We start from the raw sequence: 10466 nt of genomic DNA, 5'->3' as shown, positions 1-10466 counted from the left end.
GAGCTTGAGGATGGTAGGTGCCGCAAGGTACTGGCCTTCTGACTCTGACACTTTTGAGGGATGTCACTTATCTCTACCTTGATGTGGATGATGTGGCTGCCAAAGAGCACGTCTTTTTGGTGACCAATCATTATTGATCCATAAAAATGGCCAAACCATCTAAACATTTCTTTCATTATAGCCTTAGACAATGCGATGGAGCCACAATTTTGTACACAGCTTAGTGTTTAATATTCACGTCTGACAAATAGGCTGCTAAAAACATTCTTAGGAAATTCCTTTAGAAATTATCTAGCCCATCTGTTTCAACCTTTCGATGAATTCATATCTTCTTGGTGCTATAATTATCGTGGCTTCTTTTTTTCTAAGACTTATATTCCAATTCTTCCAAACTTCGAAGAAAAAAAAACCTGTGCTTTGGATATTGTGCTTTCTACGTCTTCACTGTATCTACCATCCTTACTAATAAAATATTCTAGGCAAGTGAGGATTTTCAGTTTGTCCATCATCTTTTCACGTAACGTTACCTCTTTGCCCTCATTTATTCCTCCTTTAAAGCGACCGAGTCTTCCTAACGCTAATTTTCATACCTATTCTTGCAAACTGAACCCTCAAAACCTTTAAAAATTCATTCATTTTGCTAATATTTTTGTCTAAGACAATAAAACCATCTGCATGGCCTAAAGCTAGGAGAGTTTTACCTTTTCAATTGATTTCACAGTCTTAGGGCACAGTCCATCAAAGAATCCATGCAAATCAGGGATGGGACACAACCTGCTTAACTTCTGGTTTCACGCCAAACTATTTCGTTTTTTGTCTCGATTTCTTGTTTGGAGTCCTTTGTCCTGATTTTTCTGTGTGTTTTTTTTTTTTAATATATTTTTATATTATTTTCTTGGGTATTCTTTTAATATTTTAATTTTCTGTTGAGAGGATTTAGGGTGTAAAATTGAAATACTGGGTCTATACTGGAAGATGTTGTGACTACGGGGGGAAGGGAATTCTGGGACTATTGAAACCACGCATTGAATTTTTGCTATCTTGATTTGGTATTCGTATTTTATGTCGGTATTTTTCAATTAGCTGGTACCCACGCGATATATTGTATAGGGAAGATGCTAAAGGAAACTAGTCAAACGGGTATCTGTCAATAGAGAATTGGATCGCAAACCGTGGTTTGTCATTGCGTTAAAATATTTAAACTATTTTTTGGAGGGGAGGGGTTAGAGGGAAATAGGCACCTAGGTTAGGTTAGGTTACATATTTAATATATGGTATTCTTTAACCCCACCCCCTTAATATGCAAATATATAGCCCAAATTTGTTTCTAAACTATTTCATTTTCATGAATTTTTGTTTCATTTCATTAGCATTAACCAAACTTAACTTCTCGCGTGGGTAGGCCTACCAGCTAATTGAAACGTACCTTATTTTCTCCTTTGTTTTAAATGAAAAAATATTGCGGGTGATATTTTTTCTCTGATTAATATGAATATTTTCTAATACTTTTTATTTTGATTACTTATTGTTGTTTTCTTGTTTGACACTCCCGGGTCAGACTGGATCGTATTCGCAGCCTCGTTCTGTTATTATTATTATTTTTAGTACTTGTGATTTATTTTTCTTTTGTTGATCAAATACTCTGGTTTTCTACTTTTTATTGCCTTCTTCACTTTCTTCCTTCTTTTCTATTGTGAAATGTATCGCATTAGAAGTGTTTTGTTCCAATGTCATGTTCTGTGTAAATTATATGCCCTCATTTTCAATGTAAGAGCATGGATAAACTTTGCCGTTTGTGAATTCGTTCCCCAGCTAGACTTTTGTGTAATCCCAACTCAACCGGTTCCAATCCTCCTGCGTTAGCAACCTGGGAAAAAATCGTAACTTCCAGTCTTTTTTCCGTTCAACTCGATTAGCTGTCCATACCAGTCCTGCACCCTTTTACCAAATATGGCTTCGTGGTGGGCCTTTAGACAATCTTCTGGTACCGCTTTAAAGAATCCCGAATATGGCTATTAAGGTCGATTATAAGACCGCCATAAATACTTTTAGAGGAAGGGTTGAACTTGCTGCTAGGGAATGACTCTTCTATAAATATGTCCACTCATCTCCTTCGTTGCAGTTTTCTTATATTATGCCACTGGCAAATGATATTATCTCTAGAATTAAAGTAAACAATTATGTAGCCCAGCTAAATGATTATTATTAATTTTCCAAATAAAAATGTAGATATGTGTCAGTTGCTCCATTGAGTGCAGAGACACTTGATACACCACTTATGAAGTTAATCATAATCTGGTAATTACTCTTTTCTTAACCACAAACCTTTGTTCTAAAAATATTTTCTTCTTTTAATGACCACAAAATCGCAATAGTTTTTTGACCACCTTTGTTAATGGGAGTTTACCCCAAATGAAAAACACCTACTATTTTGCAATGATCTATTTACTTGATTGTCTCTGAAAAAAAAAGTGGTGGATTTATAGCTCACTTGAGTTTGCGGGTAGTCACAGGGCTGCGAATTACTCGGAAAAATTTTCAAGTCGTCCTGTATTTCATCAATTTTTATTAGCCGCTATAGCTGCACTAAGATGATGAGTGTTGCTCTTTTTGGAATTTGTTTTGTTTTTTCAACAGCTTCAGGTAAGGAGTATTTGTTTAATTGTATAATCTCTATTGAAACCTAATCAAATATTTTTTATTCATCCAGAATTTTAACTTTAGTCAAAAGGTAAAATCTAGTGTAGTACAGAAATTCGCTAGTTAAAAGATGACAATATGTTATTCAGAACACACCCAAGAAGTGGAAATAGGTTAATCCTATTAAAATATACCAAAATATAATGAAAATATAATACTTTTAACAAAATACCTAACCCCTGACCACCTCTATATATTAATCATTTAATTTAATTATACCTAAGTCGCAGTTTTTCTCACTCAAAATTATTATATTCGTAATCAGCATAAAAAATGCATCGAGTGGTATATTCACTTTATGCGTAAGTCAATAATATGATTTGGTAGATATTTACCCAAATCACAACCGATTACAGAGAGACACACCAGTTTTGTCAGATCTTACAGAGCAAAATTCTTGAGTGTGCTCTGAGTAATTAACAAGTGTCTGGCAAAATTCTAGACAAGGGGCTTTTTATATCTTGGAAAAAAAGCTGAGTTAAGTGAATGAGGCTCTCAGGAATGGATCCAGAGGCTAAATGACCCCCGTTTAGATATTTCGAACCACCTATCTCAACACCTTCACCCTCCAAAGGACACTGACCTTTGATGATTCTCTACATTATTTGTGTTGTAAAAGAGAAATCTTGAGTAATAGGTGTAATACTGTAAATAGACACAAGAAAATTGTTTTAGCATGATGCTTTTGTTTGTTCTTTATTAATATGTACTATTATTTCGATTCGATTTCAAAATAATTAATTTTGGGTTACTGTTGGCTGAGATTCCTCCTTTACTAGGTTGCAGCTACCGCTGCAACCACGATGACACTAAGCTTTGCAAATATATTTATTAAATTCTTGAAAAAAGAGCGCTTTCACACGGCTTAAAATCTCGCTCAAATATTAAACAGTTGCGTTTTCAAAAATTAGAGTCAATGAAAAGAGACTAAAAAACAAAAATTAAGGTAAATATTTTTTATTGAATTTTAGATAGGTATAAATTGTCATCTATAGAATCTTCTAAGCACTGGAAATAAGATAGGATAGCGATAGTTGCTTGAAAACAGCTTTTTGGGTAAATTTTTGGCCCTGGATTCAGTCCTTCAACTACTTTCATTCAACTACTTTCAAAGATATCAAAAAGCCTCTCAAACATAATATATATATATATATATATATATATATATATATATATATATATATATATATATATATATGTACTAATTTATTTCCTATTCATCGGTCTCTCTGACATAAGGTAAATTTTACTAAAATCACAAATTGCCTCTCCCCCTGACGTCCCCTAATAGTAGTATAGCTCTAGTTTTCATGCAAAAATTGATGTCTTTATTTAACTTTTTTTTTCTTCATACTGGCATTATTTGGCACAATTGAATTACTCTTGAAGAGAAAGAAACACACAAGAAAATTCAAACAGACAAAACCAGTAAACTTTAACACAGCCTAGGGTTGTACCTAGACATTGAAGGGGGAGTGGGCTAGGACACCAGTACGGGGGTGACGATTACTTGGAAATAGCTATTAATTGGGAAACGTATGGCATACTTATCTTTTAGCTATGAAATTTCGTTGTTACATTATAATTTTTACCAACCATTATTTTATATGTTTTAGTGTTGATTGGGATTCGAAGGCTGCTTGTTGTGTTACATTGCCTTCCGTTTTTTGTTGGCTCTTATGGAAAAATAGGCTAAGTGTAGATTTCGGTCGCTAAATAGATCATAGTTTCCAGGATTAATAAGCATTTCTAAGCCAAATTTGGTTTTATTATTCTTTTGTTTAAGTTTGTTTATGTTTTATGGATCTCAATCTATGAAGGCTTGTGTTTTTTTTTTGTTTTTTTTTTTTTACTTAAATTTGTTTTATATTAAGATATATTTGTATGCACGGTAAATTTTAAAGATTCGATACGAGCTGTTTTTTCATGAAATTAATTTCATGAAACATTTTCCACAAAAAAAAATCTTTTTCAATACTAAATAAACAGCCATATTAAAAGCTAAAAGGAGCACAAATTAGGTCATATAATGATTCAAATGGTATTAATCAACAGTTAGGCAAAGGATACGAGCATCAAAGGATACGAGCCTGAGAAAATTAGCCTGATTTTTGAAAAAAGGAGGAAACACACCTTAAAATTCATAGAATCTTAATGAAAATCGCGCCATCAGATTCAGCGTATCAGAAAACCCCTTTGAAGAGGTTTCAAGCTCCTACTTGCAAAAATGTGGAATTTTGAATTTTTGGCCAGAAAAAAGATCTCGGATGCGTGTTAATTTGTTGTTTTTTTTCCGGGGATGATTGTACCGACCCAGTGGTGTTAGAATATCAAGAGAGGGTTCATTCAAACGTAAATTAAAAGTTCTAGTGCGCTTTTTCAGTGACCAAAAAGATCGGACGGCAACTAAGTCCCCTCCCCCGCCCATTCATTTATCAAAGTAGTCTGATCAAAATTTTGAGATAATCATTTTGTTCAACATAGATAAAAGTCTGAAAACTATGCCTTTGAAGATAACATGACCCTTCCTCCACCCTCTACGCCCTGGGGAAATGTCTTTAATTTATCAAATTTATTATTTGTTTGTGGAACTGATTAATTAATTTAGGTTGATTTAGGAAGATTTATGTATGTAATCACTACGCGTTAGTAAAAAATATTTTTGTTTCCCCTAGTGTGGCTTGATTTTTGTTTATTTGATGAAATAAACCTAAACCTAAAATTTGCCCCTTGTGTACGTGTAGTATTTGTTATTGGGAAGTATGCATACATTGTGGGGTTGGGGGGGGGGGACGAATTCTCTGCTGGAGGAATTTTCCATGGGGAGGGACGTTTCTAGGGGGTGAATTTTTCAGAGGAAATTTTCCGCTGGGGGAATTTGCCAGAATTCCTTTACGAAATTCTTTTGATGTCTTACTTTGTCTTTGCCGACTCAATTTTACGCGTGGAGATGTTAAGGGTAATCGCCCGGGTTAAATTTCCACCAGGATTGAATTGTCTAGAGAATATATCAGTGGGGGAAGGATTTTCCCGCGGAGGTGGAGCCAGATGTCCTGGCAATATTTAACAAAGACCAAAAATCAAATTTGGAAACAGAAGTTTTTTTTCAAATGAAAGTAAGGAGCAACATTAAAACTTAAGACGAGCAGAAATTATTTTGCATATGAGAAGTTCGTCCCCTCCTCAACACCTCGCTCTTTACGCTAAATTTAGAATTTTGTCCCAATTATTTTAGGACGACTCTTGAAACACAAGGTTCACCCTATATTCCACTATAGAACTTATGTAAACAATTGGCAATGTCCATTGTAAATGCCCCTTACTCCAGAGACTGGAGGTTCACGTCATTCCTGCAGCCATATTCTTTAGATGATTTTAAACGAAATACCATTCTAAAATGTTTTACCTGATATCATAGCGATATCAATAATTCGATATCAACGCTAGGGCGTTGCCTCTGAGCTGATTTCAATAAAATGAAACAATTTTTGGCTCTCATACCGACTAAGATGACTAATGCCTTTTCTAAGTTTACATTTTTTTTCTACCAACAGGGATAGATAACGCCCAGGGAGTATCATTTTTCAAAAGTATTGTTTATACACCTTAAACACCTAGAGTGTACTTAAGTAGGCAAGATAGAACACGCATGAACAGTCTTTCCTGCATAAACTATCCCGAACACTCTGCATATTTCTAAGTGGTTATAGGATAAATGGTCCTTTGTTATAGAGTACAACTTGTTTGTACGCGAAAGGTTATTTAGGCATCCATGATACGATAAAAACCTGTCTGTCTGTTATCAGAGGTTCTATCTCTCAGCTATTTATGTGAGAGAAAAGAGGCTTTTCGCTTTGAAAATAATGGAAAAACTTCTAAATATCTTGAGAACCAACGAAAATAGAATAGAGCAATAAAAAATAGTAAAAAAAAAAAAAAAAAAATAGAAATAGCGCGGTGAAACTAAAGTCAGTGCTTCGGTACCTGGGTAAGGCCTCTTTGGATAAAGGTCAAGGCAGTAGCTTGATAATTTCAGTGGCCGACAGATTTGGGTTTCTAAAATCAGGGATGCTGGCTGCTAATTTTGGTGCTAGGGAGAACTATAAATTAATTTAGTTAATATGATAGTGCATATGACCGGTGACGATGGGATATTACAAGGCCGTATCCAGGGGGGGGGGTTACAGGGCCATATCCTGGATATGGCCCTGGGATATTACTTTCAAAAACCGTTTTACTAGGAAAACATTAGTAAATAGTATAGACGGAAGAAAACAGAGAACAAATCTAGTTTTTGTGCCCCCCCCCTCTTTAGAGCAATTTAAAAAAAAATTGAATGAAACACTTTTGTCTACTACAAAGTATCTGTTGTTCCTCTTACAGAAGGAAATTGCTGGAAGATTTTTCCACAGGCTCACCAGTCTAAGTGAAAAATTTGGTCAAAGTGATCAAAGACTTGAAAGCCCATTTAGAGTAATAAACGCCAAGACAGATAGTCTCTGTGAGAGGCAAACTGGCACAGCTTTTACAGAGTAGTTTTTAAGAAATGACAATTTTTACATCTTCATGATGGTTAGTTTAAATCCTTGCAAAGGACGTTAAGATACTTTTTAGCTCTTAAATGACCAATAAATGACATTTAGGAGACAAAGATCTCTTTCTTCTTCTTTTTTTGTCTCTTAAAGCCTAAATCTGAAATAGCACTAAAGATTCCTTTTAGTTGTAATAATTTTACCTAGGTAAACTCCAGTCATTGATCACCAAAGCATGCTAATGTGTTTTTTTTTCTTGGTGCAGTTACACGGCTGAGTAAATAAAGCTGCGAATTCATTTAACCATAAAACAGAAACAAAAAAGTGTTTCCGATGTTTTTGCCACCAGCAGTATGTGAAACTTTGGTCAGGGAAAGCGTTGAGCGATATTAAAACCTGACAGGAGCGGAAATAGTCATATGATAAGTCAGATTTAAACCAAAAACAAACTGTCATGAATGAACAAGTGAAACCTAAAATTCGCGCAAATATTAATTAATGATAAAGCCAAACTTAAAAAAAACTCTTCATTAGAGATACCCTCTCCTCTCAAATCAGTCTTTTAAAAGCATTTGAATATGTATTTAAATAATACCTTAATGGTTTGTATTGTGTTCAAATTTGGAAAGATGTTCTTTTGGACTTGATATCATGAATTTTCTCGCTTCCAACTAATATTAAATAAAAAAACAAGTTTTTTTAAAACTGAAAGTAAGGAACAACGTTAAAACTTTAAACGAACAGAAATTATTCCGTATATGAAAGGGGCTGTCCCCTCCTCAACGCCTCGCTCTTTACGCTAAAGTTTTCTATTGTTAAAAAAAAATAGTTTTGAGAAACTCAAACTTTAGCGTATTGTTTAGCGTATTTATTGTTTAAAAATAGAGTTGTGAGAAAGCCAACTTTAGCGTAAAGAGCGAGGCGCTGAGGACGGGACAGCCCCTTTCATATATGGAATAATTTCTGTTCGTTTTAAATTTTAACGTCGTTCCTTATTTTCAGTTAAAAAACTTCAATTTTGGAACGTTTTGAATTAATACAGGTTTTGATTTTGGCTCATCGTACATGGATAATTAAAACAAAATTTGCATATTAATTTGACTTTTATTTGGTTAAATGGCTTTCTTGAACTTGTTTAATTTTGTTTACGAACGTTTTTATTAGTAATGAATATACGTAACTTACGAATTAACTTACATAACGAACTTCTATATTCATATATTTTTAATACGTATATTAGGGGGTTCGCCCCCTAGTCAATACCTTGCTTTTTAAGCTAAAGTTCGAATTTTGTTCCAATTCTTTAAAAATGACCCCTTAATCACAGAGGCCGTTAATTAGAATAAATAGCTCTTATGAAAGTACTAAAAAATCTTTGCCTTAAAGAGTGAGGTATTGACTAGGGGGTGAACCCAATTATATACGTAATATTTTCTGTTCGTTTTAAGTTTTGATGCTGCTCCTCACTTTCAGTTGAAAAACTGAAAGTAAGTATTTTTTTTTTAATTTAATTTCCTTCATGGAAAGATCCTCCCACATAACTTCCGACCCCCCCCCTACTACCAGAAAAAATCCCCCTGAAAATGTTTGTATGCTTCCCAATAACCAAATGTTAACATTGGGTAAAGTTCATAACTTTAAGCCCTCCCCCCGGGGACTTCGGGGGAATAAGTCATCCTAAAAGACATAGTTATCATATTTTCTACCATGCTGAACAAAATGGCTATCTCAAAATTTTGATCAGGTGACTTTGGGAAAAAATGAGCTTGGGCCTAGTTGCCCTCCATTTTTTTGGTCACTTAAAAATGCCACTAGAACTTTTAATTTTCGTTCCAATGAGCCCTCCTTCGATATTCTAGGACCACTGGGTCGATACGATCACCCATAGAGAAAAAAAAAAAAAAACAACAAATGAACACGCATCCGTGATCTTTCTTCTGGCAAAAAATGCAAAATTCCACATTTTTGTAGATAGGAGCTTGAAACCTCTAGAGCAGGGTTCTCTTATACGCTGAATATGATGGTGTGATTTTCATTAAGGTTCTATAATTTTTAGGGGATATTTCCGCCTTTTTTTCGAAAATCAGCCAAATTTTCTCAGGCGCGTAACTTTTAATGGTTAGGACTAAACATGATAAAAATTATATATTTGAAATCAATATTAAAATCTAATTCTTTTGATGTATATATTGGTATCAAAATCCCATTTTCTAGAGTTTCGGTTACCATTGAGCCGAGTCGCTCCTTACTTACAGTTCGTTACCACGAACTGTTTGATTTGGGTTATTAACAGAAGGGTTTCCTTTTGCTGAAAATTCGGAAGTTGCAAAATCTACTGACTCGGATCGAAAACTGGACTTTGGCAGCTACAAAATCGCTGTGATCAAGTGATGGAATACGTAGATGGAATAGCCATAAAGATCAAATCGTGAAAATTAATACTGATAAAGTTCTTCTACCTAAAGATTCTCAGGATGACCGACTAGAAATTGACATGAGTAGGGCTCACAACCCATGCCTTCTCAAGGCCAGAACATAGTTCGCACTTGATTATTTTCAAAAAAAATTATGTGTTTTCATTTTTATAACTTTACTAAATAAAAAATTATTAAACATAAATAAAAAAAAACAAAAAATAAAATAGAAATAAACAAAAAATAAATAAAAAAATGTATATTAAACTGACAATGCACATTTATTTGTATATTTTCATTAAAATGCAAATTATGTTCTGGCCTTGAGAAGGCATAGGTCTTGTGAGTTGTGAGCCTTAATCATGTTAATTTCTGCTCGTTTTGAATGTAACTCGGCTACTTATGGATGCTGATTTGTGGTACTTTTACGTTTGGTGGATTATTTGATTCTATATTTGCTCATTTTGGAGTGCTTAACTTATCTTTGAAAACTTATTCTGTTGAAAAAGTTTTTTTTAATTAATTTTTGTTCGTTTTATATTGGCATAGTCTTTCTCAGATTAGGAGAAAAAATAGTTTAAATATTTTTGATTTTTCCTTTAAGAATTTAGTTTGACCTGCTTTCTGTATGCTGGAGAAATTTTTCAACAATTTTCAACAAAATACACCCTTTTTATCTATGCTTTTTTGACAGCCTGGATACACTTACACTCTTTGATATAGTTAAATTTTAAGAGCAGAAGAAGTAATAGAAGTAGCCCCGAAAGTTTGAACTTAATACCCTCAGTTGTTCTTGGGATATTGCTTAGATGTCTTATTG

At 34.0% G+C, this 10466-nt stretch overlaps 1 protein-coding gene across 1 annotated transcript in view; it reads left to right on the top strand.

Moving 5' to 3' along the window:
* The first annotated feature begins 2502 nt into the window (after nucleotides 1–2502).
* LOC148946970 (uncharacterized) overlaps nucleotides 2503–10466 on the top strand; it is a 268849-nt gene continuing 260885 nt past the window's right edge. Inside the window, exon 1 of the mRNA XM_089096472.1 lies at nucleotides 2503–2643. Coding sequence (XP_088952598.1) covers nucleotides 2592–2643 — 52 coding nt within the window. The 5' untranslated portion in view covers nucleotides 2503–2591. The remainder of the gene's footprint in view (nucleotides 2644–10466) is intronic.

Source organism: Artemia sp. Qi Xiang Cuo, chromosome 11 (assembly GCF_049724085.1).
Source record: "Artemia sp. Qi Xiang Cuo chromosome 11, ASM4972408v1, whole genome shotgun sequence".
NCBI classification, from domain to species: domain Eukaryota; kingdom Metazoa; phylum Arthropoda; class Branchiopoda; order Anostraca; family Artemiidae; genus Artemia; species Artemia sp. Qi Xiang Cuo.
The sequence above is the reverse complement of the archived record's forward strand: the minus strand, read 5'-3'. Positions and strand labels throughout refer to the sequence as shown.